The sequence below is a fragment of the Phlebotomus papatasi genome, chromosome 3, assembly GCF_024763615.1.
Source record: "Phlebotomus papatasi isolate M1 chromosome 3, Ppap_2.1, whole genome shotgun sequence".
Classification (NCBI taxonomy): Eukaryota; Metazoa; Arthropoda; class Insecta; order Diptera; family Psychodidae; genus Phlebotomus; species Phlebotomus papatasi.
In genome coordinates this window covers 58975143-58992895 of record NC_077224.1, presented here as the reverse complement: position 1 = coordinate 58992895, position 17753 = coordinate 58975143, and the positions used below count along the sequence as shown (strand labels likewise).

Here is a 17753-nt window from a genome sequence, read left to right as displayed (position 1 = left end):
ATTTGTATAATCATACAAGAAAGAACGTATTCCACGTAGTAATCATATCTGAATGATTCTAATGGTTCTAATTGAATATTATCGGTTATAGGTGACTACCGGTGACTACCGGTATAACATGAATCTATAAACCCAAATAAAAGACATTTCTGACTGTAAAGATTAATTCTAACCTGTCATGCAATAAGGCCTTAGAATAATCGATTTGGAGGTCCTTTACATAAATTTTCCGTGGCTACATCCTTTACTGCAAAATTTTAAAAATAAAATATTCTCGTGGCACTCAATGGGTCTAGTGGTAGAGCCAGTAGAGCACTCTCTCTATGATGCAAGTGTTCCGGGTTATCAGGAATTTTTCTGTCATTAAAGGTGTTTGGATTGCAACCAGTGAGCTTCATCATGTACTTGATTTCACGAGGCATGGGACTGACAGCCCCATCCCTAACTAGAGTATACAAAATACGATTTTATTTATACACTCAGAAGAATAATCGAGTAAAATTGACTCGAATCGATGTTGAACTAACTGTTTTTCGTTGTGATTTTCGATTAACTATATTTTTTTGAGTTGATTTTACTTCTATTATGGTGTAATATTCGGAAGAGTTGTTTTAACTTTTTTTCCTAAAATTTACATGACAAAAGACTGTAAATGCAGTGCCCGCTCTCTAATCCGGATCGGCGTAATCCGGACGAGTTATCGACGGTTACATTTAAAATAATTTTGAGGTCATGCATGCATGTCTCTTCACCAATGTAAATGAACTATCTTGTGAAGTTTTGGTTTAATAAATGAAGTATAATATCATAGAATGCATAGAATTCTCTAATTATGTGCTTTTAACCTTCTTTAAAATTTTTACTCTAATTCTACAAAAAAACTTGTATTAATATTTTCGAGACGTTGAACAAATTCAAAAAATCCATCCGGATTACGAAGCGGACATCTGTCATATTGTCTCCCAATCATCCGGATTACAAAGCGGGCACTCTTTTTAAGACTGAAAATAACTCGTTTTAAGAGTTAAAATAACTCGTTTCCAGAGTTAAAAAAAAATATTTTTTAGAGTTAAAATAACTCTTTCAAATCCCAAAATAGATTTTGCAATTTTATGTTTTTTTTGTTTTATCATTTTCTTTATTAATATCATTAATATATTCTTGACATCATTTTCTCTATGATTCGAGCGAAAATCATGTATGATGCACGCACATGTCTTCATGAAACATTGTTAGTCATATATCGTTGATTTTCCATAATGAACTTTGTCACACGAAAATCTTCTTGACTGAAGTATATTCTTAAAACGAAAACACTTAAGCATATACTTCAGTCGAGATGAAATTTTACATCGAAAAAGAGTAATAATTGCATCGATATCTGACGAAATAATTCAATTCGCACGAAGAGTTGTTTCAACTCTATTTACTAAACTTTACAACGAAAATGAGTAACAATTACATCGATATTCGTAGAGTTAATTCAACTTTGCCATAGGGTTGTTGTAACTTTTAAGGTTTTTTCTTAGTGTAGATAGCACACTACTTTTTATCCTTATCAGTACCGTTTGAGTTTGTCTAGAGATCGTCTATATTCCAATCATGGCATAGTGTTCTATACATTCCTAATGCTCAAAAATTTCATGCAACATACGAACCTAATCATTAGCTCACATCTACAAAGAAATGCACAAACTAAAACCAGTAAACTTGCCGGCAAAGCAAGTTTCCCTCTAAAAAAAACCAACGCGCGCACATGGCTAAAACGTCAATCTCGACCTGTTCTACAGCACATGAGCAGACCCTTATCAGTGGTATTCCAACTCGTTATCTCCGAGACGATAGAGCACTTCTTGAGTATGAATTGTGCTCGAGTGGGGGCAAAAAAGAGCCTATCGTACCAGCCGAAAGTGTGCGGGATTTTTTAGTTGATGCTTCGAAGTGATCACAGTCGCGCGTGACTCAATATTTGTGGCATTTATGAAATTCATTCTGGTGAACAAGCTGCACAGGAATGCGCGGAACTACGGAATCAGGCGGAAACAGCTTAAAGACAGGCGTGATTGACTTCACGGCAGGATCTCTGGGTAAGAAAAATTGCTATTGATCTAATTCAAAAATGGGATTAAAAAGTACATTTGTTAATTTCCAGGTGGAGTGGCCCTGGTGTACGTGAGTCAACCTCTGGACACGTGCAAAGTGAAGATGCAGACTTTTCCCACACTCTACCGAGGCATGATCCACTGCCTCATCGAGACATTCCGAAAAGATCGAATCTGGAGGGGACTTTATGCTGGCTCCGTTCCTGCCGTTGTAGCCAATGTGGCAGAAAATTCAGTATTATTCGCCGGCTACGGAGCCTGCCAGAAACTCGTAGCTGTCGTGGAGAAAAAAGATAGCATCAAGGATTTATCTCTATTGGGGTAATTTCATCCTTCCTATTTCTGATCCTAATCATGATTCTAACTGATCTCTCAATTGTATTAATTTTTTTTTTAGAAATGCTACTGCTGGCTTCCTGGCTGCTTTCTTCTCATCCTTCACTCTCTGTCCCACCGAACTGATCAAATGCAAACTCCAGGCACTCAGGGAGATGCATGTAAGTTGCCAGAGCGGAGCTCGCTATCAGGCAGAGGCTCGACCTTCACAACTGATAAAGCTCACTCGCCTTTCACTAATTCGCCAATTGATTTATTTATTTTTCTGGCAGAATCAGAAGAAGACTGCGCAATCGGATGCTAAATTATATCACATAACGCCATACAAACTTACACGTGAAATTCTCAGGAAGGAAGGTAAGATTAATGCGATTAATGTCTTATTTGTCTCTTGAAAACGTTGTTTTTTTGTTATTCCCCGAATTTGCCATTGAATACTCCTGAATTGTTTTTCAAAGAGTATATTAGAGGATTTTTGATATGGCATGTCAACTAATATCATTGAATTAGACATTAGATTAGATAAAGAATAGCGCGCTCTAAGTTACAGCTATTTTCAAAACAATTCCTCTTGAGATGCTAAATCCCGGCTGACACCGTTAGCTGAGTTCAGCGCTGAAAGCTGCTGATTACTGAGCTAAAATCTCAGCACGGTTGTATGAAATTAGTGCTGAGACAATATATGAAAATGTTACGGGTCAGCGGTCATGGTGGTCGATCACCCGAACTAGCTGCTGAGTTTTTAGCTCATTCTCAGCAGATATTTTCAGCAAAATTAAAGACATTTTTAGAATGAAAAAGAGAAATTATTTGAATTCAGAATATTTTATTTCTTTTAAAATTTTTACAAAAATGAAACAAAGTGTACCAGTCCAGATATTTAATCTTCTTTGGCATTGGGGACTCACATGATGTCCTAGATGACTGCTTCTCTTGCTTTTCTTTTAATTCTACAATCTTTTTCTCTGACTTATATTTACCAAATATTTTGCAGAAGATTTTTGGGATTATGCTGCTGGAATCTGGCGTTTAATTGAGTTTTGCAAAAGTCAATTTCTCTAAGCTGTTGATGCGTCTGAAAAGAATAAACAAAAATTCAATTAGGACTGCAATGTCCTTTTTATATAGAATAATAATGATTTATAAGATAGTCTCATCATAAAAGAAAATTATTTGTGATACATACCTTTCCATAGACTGGAACATTTAGTACTGCTGTTGGTTCTGGGCCTACGCTCAAGCTTGAGTTTCATGACCAAGTCATCGCCCATGAAGCTTAGAAGGGTTAAATTTGATGCTATCTTTTCTGAAAATTAGTTTAGACATCGTTCTGAAAATGTAAATACAAAAAATAATATTATTAAATATATTCGCTTCCGGACTTTTCTGGAGTTACAAAGATCTCTTTCTCAGACCAGGGAATTCCTAATATTCGATCATAAACTCATCCCTCAGCTTATAAAGTTGTGCATTTTCCACAAATTTTCACTCCCGGACGGGAAATTCTAGAGAAAAATACCTAAAATTTTGCTGTAAAGCGATTCTTGGGGGAACTTGCCTTAAATGACAAAAAAATTCTTCCGTTGGCTAGGAGAGTCCTAATATTTAATCTTAAACTAATCTATCAGCCACAAAGTTGTGCATTTTAGACAAATTTTCACTTCTGGACGGAAAATTCTAGTGAAAAATGACAAAAATTGTACTGAAATGGAGAACTTTTCTTGGATAAAAAAAACTATTTTCCCATGACCAGAATAAGCTCTATTTTCGCCATCCTCCAAATGAAATTTATGTAATATGAAGTCATCTTACCTAGATTGCTTGCTTTTCCTAAAAAGAAACACTTTTTCTGTGCACACCACACAATTTTCTTTGCACTTTTTGACGTTTCACACCTTAGGAATACCGGTTTGTAATTTTTGTAACAGCCGCTACGACTGCTAGTGTCTTGTATTGGAATGTGTGCTGAGAAAAGCGCTGAATTAAGCTCGATTATCAGCACTATACAATTGAGCTGAGAATAGCATTATTTCTAGCTGAAAGTATTGCTGATCATGTGCTCAGTTTCTCAGCATGCTGAGAGATTTAGCAGCTGGTGTCAGCCGGGATATGTTATTTTCAACCTCATTTTTTTGTATTCATTTTAGCGAATAATATATGAACAGTAGAATATTAAATTTTGGTCAGTAAAAAGGTTAAATCTTTAAAAAAATGGATTTTCTAAAGCCAAAATAGACTCAGGGTAATTCTCGAAAATATATCCAGTGCCTGATTCCGATCTCTCTGTGTATAATAGTATAGCTTGATCTTTTTCCGCCAAATTTTATAGGCAAAATAATATCCTAGAAGAGAGTTTAACATTTTAAGGACGATTGGGTAGCCGGTGACCCAAAAATGAAATTTTTCATACGGCCTTCTAAAGTTACATTTTGCTCTAAAAAGTTAGAAAAGGTAATTTTTTCTGGCCCTCGTTTTTGACCTTCTTGTCTTTAAAGGGTTCAGATAGTTGCAAGTAAAATAAAAACTCCTAATTTTCCTTCTACCTAAACTTAAATTGCAAATTGCACTGCATATATTTTTTTCTTTATGCCTCTGGCACACCTTTTAAATAATAATAATAATGCTGGCACAACATTCCATGACGGAACAAGGCCTTCCCGCAAAGGGATTTCTAGACATGCATTATTATTAGGTGAGATTCTTAACAATCTCACCTACTATAATCCTAACAAAATTTCATGTCGTCCGATCGACCTCAAATTTGGCCAAAATGTGTTTCGCCACTTCCTGATTCCGAATATATATGTGGCTAAGTTACGTTCCCGGCCGGCCGGCCGGCCGGCCGCTCTTTGGAGCTTAATAGCTCCTAAACTAAAAAAGATATCGACTTGCGGTTTTCGGCAAAGGTTATATATCGGGTGAAAATTGCAACTTGGTGCATAGACCTCCCACCCCCCACCCCTCCTTCCGCCATTTTGAAGACCCCCCTTTTTTTGTTTTCTCAATAGCTCCGCCCCTATGGCATTCAGCGGACTCAAATTTTAGTATGTTATAGCTGGGCCTTAGAGCTTTCCATCAATACCAAACTTAAGGTCCCCCGACCCCCCTGACCCGTGCTATAAGGGTCTAAAAAAAATTTCTTAAAATGGCCATAACTCCGGTTCTAATTGTCAGAATTTAAAAAGTGAGGACTTTTTGGAAAGCTTTCGTGAAATGCCACTTCCCCTTCTAACATCGCAAGTTCATAAAACCACCGCTAGGGGCGCTTTTTTTAAAAAGAAAATTTTTAAATCTTAAAAGTTAAATAACTTAAAAATTCCATTGTGCATCGGGCTGAAAATTTAGTATGTTGTAGCCGTTGATTATACCTATCAAACAAAAAAAAACCTTAAGTCGATCTAAAACCCCTGACCCGAGCTATAAGGGGTCAAAGTTCGAACATTGACCGGCCTCTATCTCCGGTTCTAATTAACATAGCGGCCTAAATTTTACCTTTTTGGTTTCGTCTCGATGAGCACTTTCAGATGGAAGTTCAAAAAGTCACCACAGGTGGCGCTGTGATAGCGTCAAAATTCATCGAAATTCAAAGTCACTTTTCTCAAAAACGGCATTGTGCAAGTTTATGAAATTTTAGTATGTTGTAGCCCAGTCTAGGACGTTTCCAAAATGGTGCGTATGTGCGCTGTGGTTTCAATAGAACCGGAGATATGAGGGGTCAAAGTTCACGAAATTCAAAAAATCATATTTCCGGTTCTATGTGACCGATTTTGATGAACGAGGGCTTAAACGAAAGATCTCACCAAATGCTACAACTTTCTAGCATATTTGAACTTCGTGGGACCAACACCAGGGGCGCCACAGTCGAAAAACCAATTTCAATATCACATAACCTCAATTATCTCGACTGTCGCTGAACCGATTTTGATGATTACTTCAACATAATTGTAGAGCACATTTGTCTCTACATTTCGTCCATACATCATTTTCCGCTCAGACTACGCTATCACTCCGATTTTGCCGTTTAAGTGTGAAAAAATTGATTTTTCCAATAATAACGCTTTGAAATCACTCAGATGCCAATTTGACTGCCTCTACTCCACCGAGACACTTAAAATAGGGGTTTAAATGGAAAGTCCCGCAAAATACAACAATTCTTTGATTTAGTTGAAGTTCAATAAATGAACACTTGGGGCACTCTGGATGAAAAAACGAGTTAAGAAACAAAAAACCTCGCTTATCTTGGCTTCTGAGTAGTCGATGAGTTCAAGTTCTACGGCAAAATTATAGAGAACATTCTGGTCTACATTTCACCCATATAACACTTTTCTGTCAGTTCATCTAAATCCTTGACATTTTGGTTCAAATACAAAACTTGTATAATTTCACGAATTTGATTCAAGATAACTGAATGGCGTCTCCCTACTTCAGCATCAAATCGAATTTGCATGCACTCCGAGTTAGCTCACGTTAAGAATCTCACCTACATAAGCCGGTTAGGATTATCTGTCCCTTTTTTTCTTATACGGGATGAGGTTGTCAGTTCCATGCCCGTGGAATCAAGTCCAGTGAAGCTCAATGGATGCAATCCAAACACCTTTAACGCCAGAAAAAATCCTGGTGACCTAAAGGGGATTCGTACCCGGGACACTTGCATCATAGAGCGAGTACTCTACCACTTGACCCCTTTGAGTGCCCCTGGAATACTTTGTGAAACAAAAACCGACGTGAGGATAACTATATTGTTGGGGAAACCGGAAATCGTCGGGAAATGGGATCTCTCAAGTCCAGTCACTGATGAAGACTCGGAGTCTGAGCCGAAAGCTTTGAAAAAAGTTGATGAGTTTTCCTTGAGAGATCCTATTTCCCGACGATTTCCGGTTTCCCCATCAATATAGCCCCTGGCACACCTTTTAGCTCGGTATAATTTCATGAAATCAAAATTCGCATCCCTTTCTTTCTCAAAAGGTTTGCATATGTCTATTCCACTCTTTTGGTCTCAAAATTAGATTGAACTAAATTGAACTTGTTATGATGTTCAAATGAAGAAGAAGAATGCAAAAGAATTAGACAGATATTTGCAAAGCGCGTGATAAAGAAAGGAGTTAGAATTTCGACTTCATGAAATTTTCCTGATCTAAAAGGTATGCCGGAACTATTATATATTTTTTATACATATAATATATTTATACAGAGCCATAAGACGAAATTCACGAATTAAGAATCTATTTCTTGATGATAATGGCTCCAGCACCCCTTATAGATCAGGCAAATTCATGAAACCGAAATTCGTATCCCTTTCTTTCTCAAATCTATTGCATATGTCTCTCTCGCTCTGTCCCATTCTTCTTCTTCTTTTAAACATCACTCCAAATTCAATATAGCTCAATCGAATTTTGAGTGCGAAAGAATAAAATATACATATGCTAAGCGTTTAAGAAAAAAGAGGATGTGAATTTTGATTTCGTGAAATTTTTCTAAACTAAAAGGTGTGTCGGAGCCATAATATTCAAAATAGTTTATGTAGAAATGCTATTTTTTTTTCCAAGAACCAGAAAAAAAAACGATTTTTACACACGTTTCTCAGCATTCACAAAATGTCTGTCTTATTTGAAAAGATTTAGTTTTTGGAAATATATGACGCTGGCACACCTTTTAGATCTAGAAAATTTCATGAAATCGCAATTCATATCGTTGCAAAAGTTTATTTTACTCCTTCGGACTATTCTGCTTTTTTGAACATCACGCCAAATTCAATTTAGTTCAGTCTAATTTTGACCGGAGAGACTAAGACCGATTGAGAGAGAAAATTATGTGTATTTTAATTTCACAAAAGTTTTCTGATCAAAAAAGCGTGCCGGAGCCAGTACAGTTTTTTTTTGTTTTTCGTCTTTGGAAAAATGCTTTTTTTTTATTTTTTAATACATATATTTTAACTATAGAGGGCAGTTAAATAGACAATAAAATTAAATTAAAAAAATAAAAGCAGAATTTGAGAATTGCAAGGCTATAAAATTATCCCCGCAAAGTTACCCGCATCTACTGTTCAAAATATTTCAGAAAAAGGTAAACGAATTTTGATTTCACAATTTTTCTCTGATCTAAAAGTTTGCTGGAATTGTTACTGATCAATTGAATTTTTTATTTACCAAATATTTTAATTTACTTATCAAAAATTATTTTTCCTGTTTGTAATAACCAGAAACACTGGTTTTGGAAGATTCCAGAAAGTATTTGAGAAAATCGAAGGAATAGTAATGATCGCATGATGAATTAATGAGGAATCCTGTAATACGAGCTTCAGACCTAATGGCGCTGGCACACCTTTTCAATTGAGTGAATTTCAACCGATTGAAATTTTATCTCTTACTCTCTCAAACAGAAATCAGATATGGGTGTCTCTTTCTGTCAAATGAAATTTAAAATTGAAATTGAAATTGAAATTTTAATTTCAATTTTCATTTGACAGAAAGAGACACATATATCTTATTTCGCTTTGAAAACTAAGATGTAAAATTTCAATTGATTGAAATTCACCCAATTGAAAAAGTGTGCCAGCGCCACAAGAATTAGCTATCTGGTTTAACTCCTTTAATTCCTAATCAGGCAGGATTTTTTAGAAAATTGTTGTTTAGTATTGGATTACAGGGGTAAATGATTCATTAGATTTTGAAAAATCAATAAAATTGCTTGTAATTTAGGTTTTTGAGACCTTCGGGAACTGGGCTAAACCTCCAGTCTGAAGTCGGCGTAAGATTCCAAGTCGCTATCTTTAACCGTTTTACCTCTAGGACGATCACCGTTCATTTTGCGAAATGTCATCCAATGATATAATTATGACTTATTATTATTATTATTTTATTCCATTCAGGTATTTTTAAAATTATGACTTTAAAAAATGTGTTTTAATTTGATTGATCTGAATGTTTTAAAGAAAATTTTTTATTTATTGAAATTTACTCTTTTTCTTTCTCTCATCGCCAAATTTAAAGAACATTAGGGTAACTCGGAACTGTACAAAATTTCGGCATAGTTCCATATAAGGACCAGAGTGTCTTGTTTGAAATGTAAAATTTTTAATATAAATTGATTTTTCTGTTATTTCTTTTAAAAGAGTGATGATTAGAGCTTTGTAAATAGTTTATCGTCTTTGTTTTCTCTAGAATCATTCTTAAAACATTTTCAAATGTATAAAAATATTGACATAACCTTGGGTAATATTCCGACCACCTGGATTCTCATAGTTTCTTGCCCTTCCGGAATTCTTCCAGCGTTTATCACATCCTCTCGTTCGTCGAAGCGACATTTTTTTTTGCTATAATTTCTATTTTATAATCTGTATACAAAAATTAAAAATTCATTGAAATATGAGGAACAAAAGAAGTGGCCGAAATTGCAAGCTGGCCGAAATTTAGTACAGTAACCCATAATTGCTCTCATATTTCTCAATTTGATTTGGAGAACATCGAATAAGGAAAAGTCCCCATGTCTTGCAAGGGTTCAAGATTCATAATGACTGATTTTTTCCTGTTCCTGTTAGGGTAAGTGTACCAAATTTCGGCATAGTTGCATGCAAGCGCCAAAGTCTTATGTTTGAAATGTAACATTTTTAATACAAATTGAATTTATTTGTTACTGTTTTTATAAGGAGTGTTCCTTGGAACCTTGTAGGCAGTCTATCGTCTTTATTTTCTCAAAATTCACTCTTAATACATTCTAAAATGCATAAAAATATAGACATTACATTTGTGGCCTATTTCGGCCACCTTCATTTTCACAGTTTCTTGCCTTTCTGGAATTCTTCTAATGTCTTTTTTAGATCATCTTGTTCGTCGGAGCGACATTTTTTGTTATTATTTTCATTGTATTATTTCTAGAGTATGCAAAAACTAAAAATTCAATGAAATTCGAGGAACAAAAAGTGTGGCCGAAATTACAAGCTGGCCGGAATTTGGCACACTTACCCTATATATTTCAAAAACAGGATACTTTCCCCTAGTTTTTAAAATATGTGTGCGATGAGTCACAGTTACTGAAAAACTTAGGAAAAATTTAGTCATTATGAAGCTTGGGACCGTGCAAACCCAACCAAATTTTCAGACACTTTTAGAATAGAAGAAAACCCAATAATTTTCTTTTGCTTTAAATATTGATTTATTTGTCGTTCAACAAGGCTTTTATGATTTTGAATGCTCAATACTGTCTTCTATTTAAAATCATTTAATTTGAATTTTCTGTTTTGTTTGTGCTCAGGAATCCCAGGACTGTTCAGAGGACTCACACCGACGTTTTTCCGCGAGATGCCTGGATACTTTTTCTTCTTTGGCGGCTACGAGGGCGCTCGGCAGCTGCTTGCAAAGCCCGGCCAATCAAAGGATGACATTGGTCCACTGCGAACGATGATAGCTGGAGCTGTGGGCGGAGTCGTGCTCTGGACAGTGATCTTCCCGGCAGACGTTATCAAGAGTCGCATCCAGGTGGCCAGTTTGCGCACCAGCATGACCCGGGTGGGACTTCAGATCTACCGGACAGAGGGTTTTCTGGCACTCTACAATGGCCTCCTGCCCTCCGTCATTCGCACTATTCCCGCCACAGCGGTACTCTTCCTCGTCTACGAGTATTCCAAGAAATTTATGACGGAAATTTTCTAAATTAAATAAATCAATTTATTGTTTTGTGATAAATTCTAAAACACTGGACACTTTTTTTTTGGGAGTTTACTATGGCTGTGGCTGCTTCAGAAGAGCTTTCACGTACACTGGCCGTTCGTCCGGAGTCATCTTTCGCCAGATGTACCAGGGAATCTAAGACAGAGAAAGAAGTTGAATTCAAGACCTAAAAAGAACTTAAAAAAAACGCCAAATTTTGTTGAGAAAAAGATGAAAGGATAGGAAATCATTTTTGGATTTGAATTTTTGAATAAGTAGACGTAAAACAATTATTGGCCACGCCCTCTTCAGGATTTAAATACAAGTAATCACTGTTTTTCTTCACTTCTAAAAGAGATCCTGTAGTAATCATTTCGCAGAAAAAATTACAGTTTCAAAACCAGGCACAACTAGAAAAGCTCCGCCTACAAAAAATTAGGCCACCCCTCCCAAAGAACTTTATTTGATCATTGATATTTCCACATAATTTTTTTTTATAAATCTTTTTCATTAGCGAGCAATTATTGCAATTTTTGCATTTTGTGTATTTCTTTAAAAAAATCTTTTGAAATCGTTGAAAATATCAAGAAAATATAAGTATACGTTGCATTTACAATATCTAAGGCCAACACATTCTTATAAAACTATATAAGAATGTCTAAAAATATGTTCAGTTTTTCTCTATAATAATAACATAAAATGTTTAATAGATGGCTAGATTATTTCTCGAATGTTTTCCAAATGTACATACTATCTTCATGTAATTTGGACAATTTTTAGAAATAAGACAACTATAATTCAAAACTTTGTAAAATACCAGCGAAAATTTTGCTTAAAATGCAAAATTGCTTAGCATTATAAAGTACAACTACTTATACGCAATATTTTTCATTAAAGTGAAAATTAACTTTCATTAGTTTTGTCAGAAAAATTTCTCAAATATTTCACTTATTTTTGTCCCTATAGTCCGTAGAGGTATGAAAAATACTAAATTTAGACAATGCTATCTATAAAATTCGCTCAGATTAAACAGAAAACGGTTAAATTGTGCATAAAACTCTCAATGCTTAAGTATAAAAGATTAATTAATCATTTTGCTGAAGCATTAAATGGCTAGTTAAACAGTCTCTGCTTGAGCTGTGCGTATTTTAGCAAAATCTTTACCATTTTATGCATAAGCTGTGCGAGTATTATTCACTATCTTAATTATTTTATACTAAGGTTGTGTAGGTTTTGCACACAATTTAGATTTTTTTAAGCAGAAGCTATACAGTTTTAGTGCACAATTTTCACTGTTTCATATTAAAGAAGAGGAAGATTTATAAGACTTTACACAGTTTGTACTGAGGTAGTGCGGGATTTGTGCATAATTTCTACTGTACCACGTTTTCTGGTTGTTTCTGGAAAATTTGTCAAATCAATCTAAAAATTTCTAAAATAAATTCTATTAATAAAATCATCCCAGAGGGTTTCTAGAATTGATCATACGGAATTTCTAAAATTAATCCTAATGCTACTCCCACAACTTTTAAATTTAGTGAAATTCAATCGATTAAAATTTTACCTCTTACACTTTCACACTGGTATTGTCTACATATAATTGTCTTTTTTGTCAAGTGCTATTGATTTATTTCTTTCTGAAAGAGTAAGAATTAATATTTCGATAAAAAACAGAGCTCTAACACTTTTCTTGCGGACAGATAAAATCAAGTAGGGGAGACTTGGGATGTTTGGGCCATTTTTATCGGGTTTTCTCTTTGAAATATTATTCCAAGGGGCCAGTAAACTGTTTTAGAATTTTTATTGCCCGTAGAATACCCATTTACTTAAATAAAAGGATTCGATGGAGCTGAGAAAATAAATGGACTTTCTTGGAAGAGGCGAATGTTGAATGGGTTGAATGTGTAATTTTGTCGCTAACATCCTCGATCTTGGGCACAGAGGGATAAGAATAAGGGCATTCGTGGCGCGGTGTTTTTCTGGCATAAAATTTAGAATTTCTTGGAAAAGGGAATTTTGTAAAAGCATATCGTTGTCGCTCTTACTTTGACAGTCAAACGATCTACGCTTCACCCTTGGCTCCACCTAAGATTTCACAGAAAATGAAGTGACCAAACATCCCCACGTGTATTTTTGTTATTTAAAATATTAAAAATAGAGCATAATCTTTATAACATTTTTTCAAAATATTTTCCAAAAATACTTTGTAAGCTAATGAGATAACCAAATTTTGTTCATTTATAGTTAGTATAAAACACAAAGAGGAAAACTACAACATCAGAACATACTATTTTGATCAATTTTTAAAGAATTGTTTTTTTTTTATAGAATCCAAGCAATAAAACTGAGGATATCCATTATTCTTATCAAGATAGATCAAAATGCTGTCCATGATTGCGTAGTGCATTAGTTCCATTTATTATAATAATTAAAGAAAAATCCATCGTGTCTTAAACTACCCTATTCCTAACATCTCCGGTCTCCTATACTTATTTATAAATACTGTCGACATAAATTTCTATCTTTAAATTTTCTAAAATCAAATCCATTTTTCTAAAATTAATGGACTTTTCTTCTAAATTCACTCCTATTTATTACAGATAAATATAGGGTTTTAGTAGCAGGATTTTTTTTAAAAATAAGTGAAATATATGATAAATCTCTTCTTATCCGCTATAGAATTGATTTCATCATCATCATCATTTTCAATCACTTATCGCTATCGGGGCGCGAGTTGGACTGATTTTAAAAATAATTTATTAAATTAATAATATTAATTATTATTATTATTATTATTCATCTCAATACGAAAAAATGTAGAAGATAAATGCTGCGCGCATGAAAATTTTTGCTGCTGCGCGCATTCTCCGCGCATAAAATATACTTTGCGCGCAGCACGCATAAATGCGCGCACTAAGTGCGCAGATCCCTATCGGGGACCCTCCTATAATCCAATCCAGGGACCATAAACTTATTCACCCGACATCTCCCCACCAAAACCATTTTTTGGATTGTTTCAAAACGCGCCGTGTGATTTTTTTTCAATTTTGGTATGTCTTAGAGATTACCCAGGCGGACATTTCGTCCTTAGTCGAAAATACCCTTGAATTATTCCTAATAACGGTTTTTCAAGGTCAAAAGTTGAAAAGGCTCTAGAGAGTGCATTTATCAGTCGAATGGGTCATGTTTGGGCTCGTTGGAAAGGTCTTGGAATTTCCGATAAAACTGAACCGGTTCCAATCGGTTCTGAACCGGTAATGAACCGGTAAGTATTTTTTGTCCGGAAATTAATTCTATTATTCTTAAAACTATTTTGGGGGATCTTTTGAGTGATTTATGAATCGGTTCAAATCGGTTGAGAACGAGTTTGAGAATGCTTAGGATGTTTTGTCATTCCTTTTTTATAGACTTATTAATTTCTCGTACTCACCATCACAGGATTGAGTCCTATTAACCGTAACTGTTCCATTTTTAGTTTAAGCTGTCCAGTCATGGCGTTTGTATTCCTCACGAGGATATTCCATCCTCCCACGACCACCACAAACACCTCGCAGTTCTCCTTCTCCGGGTGATCCTTGAGCAGGAGCTCCCTGGAGAGTATCTGACCAGTGTAGTGAGGCGGGAAGGTGTCCTTGAGCGAAATGGGCTCAAGAGTATTTCTGTTCAGAGTCACAACAATGTCCGGGCGCTCGTACTGCGAAAGGACATGAGCAATATTCGAAGCGTCCTGCCCATAGAGCTCATCACAGGTATCCTTGATCTCCAGGAGAATTGTGTCAGCAGCAGAAAGTTTGTATCGCTGATCTTTGGCTGGGATGTAATTCGTGTGGATCTTGGTGAGAGTCCTCCGGAATTTATCCGTGAGCAATTTTCCTTTGTAGGTATCCTTGAGGTTGATTCTGGCATAGGAATCCAGGCAGAGAATTTCCCGACTGGCCGTGTAATTTTTTCCATAGGCCATTTCGTAGAATTTGGAATCCAGAACCGTACTTATTAGCTCCTCATTGTGGTGCCCGGAGAGAGTTAGGAAGTGCAAGCAGGATGGAAAGCATCTTGGGAACTTCATAATTTCACTAATGCGATTTGGAAGTTCAGCCAGAATTTCCTGACAGAGTTTAGTATGACTTCCATCGGCCATGGTAAATCCATATAGGCCTAACACGAAGCTCAATCTCTCGAATTCCTTGAGCCTGCAGGATTTGTACTCCCCAGCAAAGCGACCAATGATCTTCTCCAGGCATTCCTGATTGTAGTACTGCATATCCGTGCCAAAGAGTGCCACATGGAGGCAACTGAGAAGCGACAATCGAGGAATTTCTGGAGTGACTGCTTGGAGAAAATCTTCCAGGCACTGGATGTGCTGCAACTTGGAAGAATACCTCAAGATCTTGATGATGTTCACGAGACTAATATCCTGAACGGTTTTAATGTCTGCCGTCACGCGTTGGTAGATCTTCTCAATTAGTTCAGGATTGCGAATCTTGGTTTCTGTCTTGAAAAACCCCATACTCATCACAGCAATCTCATCCAGGGAGAGATTGTCAATGGATTCGAAGAGATTCACTTCGAAATTGAACATATCCACCATGGGTTTCCGGCACATGTTCACATAGAACATGGTCTGAACAAGATCCGTTGGTGAGAGACTCTTGAGTTTCCTGCCCAGTTTTTTCGTACACTGAAATGTACATTTGCAAATTTTGGCCAGATTGAGGGCATACCAGTGATCACAGACCAGCAACAGCTCATCCGTCTTCCACTTGTCAATCCTCTCTACACATGCATCATCCAGAGCTGACCACAATTCCACAAAATTCCTGGTATTCAGGCTTTCAGATGGCGGGAAGTGAGTCAGCATCCGGATCGATTTTAGCAATTGTTCATCGGTAAACTTAAAGCACTGCCGAACCATAGCATCAACAAGGACATCTAGCCTCTCATCGGCAATCTTGACATCATTCTTCCCACAGTACACAGCCAGTCTCTCAAAAGTCTGCACCAGCTCTTCCAAGGGAGCCTCCATCCAATCCTTCCTCTCGTGAATTGCATCAAATTCCTTCTCTGTCAACAATTCTCCCACTGATTTTGTATCATCCTTCATCAAATGATACTTTCCTACCCTCTCTAGTATCCCATGTGCATAGTCATTCTCCCGTTCTGGAAATATCTTACCAGGATTGCTGAGGGATGTGTGAATCTTCAGGCAAGACAGGGGTTCACTTTTCACCAGATTCTGCCTTAAAGCAGCAGCTGGGTTCCAGGTTTCGTGAAAACTCTTGTACAGTGTCACTATTCGTCTTACATTTCGCGTGAACATTTTCACTAAAACCAGAAAAAACAGCCCAGGAAAAAGCCAAAAAGAGCCACACGTTTCACTGACAGCCGGTGTCACTGTCCCAAAAAAACATATGACTAACCCAAAGTACACTGCACAAAATTTATCACACGATTACACTGTGAAAAATACCAAATTTTTACTAATATTGGATACACTGAAAAAAAAGAGAAAAGTCGTGTTAAACCTCGAGAACTCTTTAACCACTTTAAAGGCTTTAAGGATGAGCAGGTCAAAAATTTGAGGTCAGAAAAAATCATTTTTTTTTTAGACATAATTTTAGATGACCGTAGGAAAAATTCATTTTTTGGGTCATGTTCGAATAAAAAGATCTGTGCCAGTTTTCATGTAAAATAATCTTTCTCAAATTGAATAAAGAGTGTAACCGGCACTGGTTTCTCGGGCAATGGACGCACTTTACGAATTCAATCACTTCACGTTTTTTTTTTAATCGATACAGTAGACTCTCTCAAATTCGGGCATATGGGACCGAAATGTCAGCCGAATTAGACAGAAATTCGGGCGACAAACTTTTTTAAATGCAACGATTTTTTATTCATGTGCATATAGATATTGAGTTTACACACTCATATATAACGTAAATTGCATGAAAATCTCTCAATAATACAAAATCACATCAAAACTAAGACAAACCATGCCAAATTTGAGCATATTTGATTCATTTGATAAAATCATAATCAAATTTGAAAAATGACAACAAACTTTTTTAAATGTAACCGCTGCCCGAATTAAAAAGTAGCCCGATCTTAAAGGAGCCGAATTTGCGAGAGTCTACTGTAGTTCTTTATCGAATAGATATCCATTTGCATGGGGCCCACAAAAAATCGGGAACTTCGCGTTGTGGAAGAACATTTCTTTTTATAGCGGCCCATGGTGGTTGGACATCTAAAAAGAAAGTTCAAGATGTACTTACTATATGAAACCCTCAGATTTAAGCTTTTCACTGATCATGGAAATTTATTTTTTCACTCCCTAGCACTGTACTTCATCCCTAAACACTATTCATTCCAGTTCTTGGCCTTAAAGGTCATCCTGCTCTTATGAACTTATTCACTAAATTTTATTTACACTCTGAAGAACAAATACAAAACATATGCATTGAGGAAACTCGATTGCATTTTAATTTCTGAGGTCGTTTCACTTTCTCCTTAAAAATGTTTTAGCACGTCGTCTCTGTAGTATTACTCTGAGTCGGTGACCCAATTTTCTTTAATTATATCGACGGCTCCATTCCATACTATGCTAAGTCGACTTAGCCTTTTATTACTCCGAGAGATATGTTGTTGCTGGGACCGAGATCTACAACTGGTGAAA

The 17753-nt window shown here is 36.1% G+C and overlaps 2 protein-coding genes across 2 annotated transcripts; one reads left to right on the top strand and one right to left on the bottom strand.

Moving 5' to 3' along the window:
• Positions 1-1779: 1779 nt before the first annotated feature.
• Positions 1780-11127, top strand: LOC129807086 (mitochondrial ornithine transporter 1). The gene is made up of 5 exons (XM_055856124.1): positions 1780-2087; positions 2153-2423; positions 2500-2599; positions 2711-2795; positions 10689-11127. Exons 1-5 carry the CDS (start codon positions 2015-2017, stop codon positions 11084-11086), a joined length of 927 nt encoding a protein of 308 aa, XP_055712099.1. The 5' UTR covers positions 1780-2014; the 3' UTR covers positions 11087-11127.
• Positions 10566-16499, bottom strand: LOC129807048 (uncharacterized). Its single transcript, XM_055856030.1, has 2 exons — positions 14514-16499; positions 10566-11239 (listed from the first exon to the last, which is right to left on the bottom strand). Exons 1-2 carry the CDS (start codon positions 16398-16400, stop codon positions 11156-11158), a joined length of 1971 nt encoding a protein of 656 aa, XP_055712005.1. The 5' UTR covers positions 16401-16499; the 3' UTR covers positions 10566-11155.
• Between the last annotated feature and the right edge of the window lie 1254 nt (positions 16500-17753).

Excerpts from the sequence above, each read along its gene's own strand:
- LOC129807086 (XM_055856124.1), top strand. The coding sequence starts at position 2,015 with ATGCGCGGAACTACGGAATCAGGCGGAAACAGCTTAAAGACAGGCGTG. Across the intron at positions 2,088-2,152 it reads CTTCACGGCAGGATCTCTGG|GTGGAGTGGCCCTGGTGTAC; the intron begins GTAAGAAAAATT and ends GTTAATTTCCAG. Across the intron at positions 2,424-2,499 it reads AAGGATTTATCTCTATTGGG|AAATGCTACTGCTGGCTTCC; the intron begins GTAATTTCATCC and ends TTTTTTTTTTAG.
- LOC129807048 (XM_055856030.1), bottom strand. The coding sequence starts at position 16,400 with ATGTTCACGCGAAATGTAAGACGAATAGTGACACTGTACAAGAGTTTT. Across the intron at positions 11,240-14,513 it reads TAGGACTCAATCCTGTGATG|ATTCCCTGGTACATCTGGCG; the intron begins GTGAGTACGAGA and ends TCTCTGTCTTAG.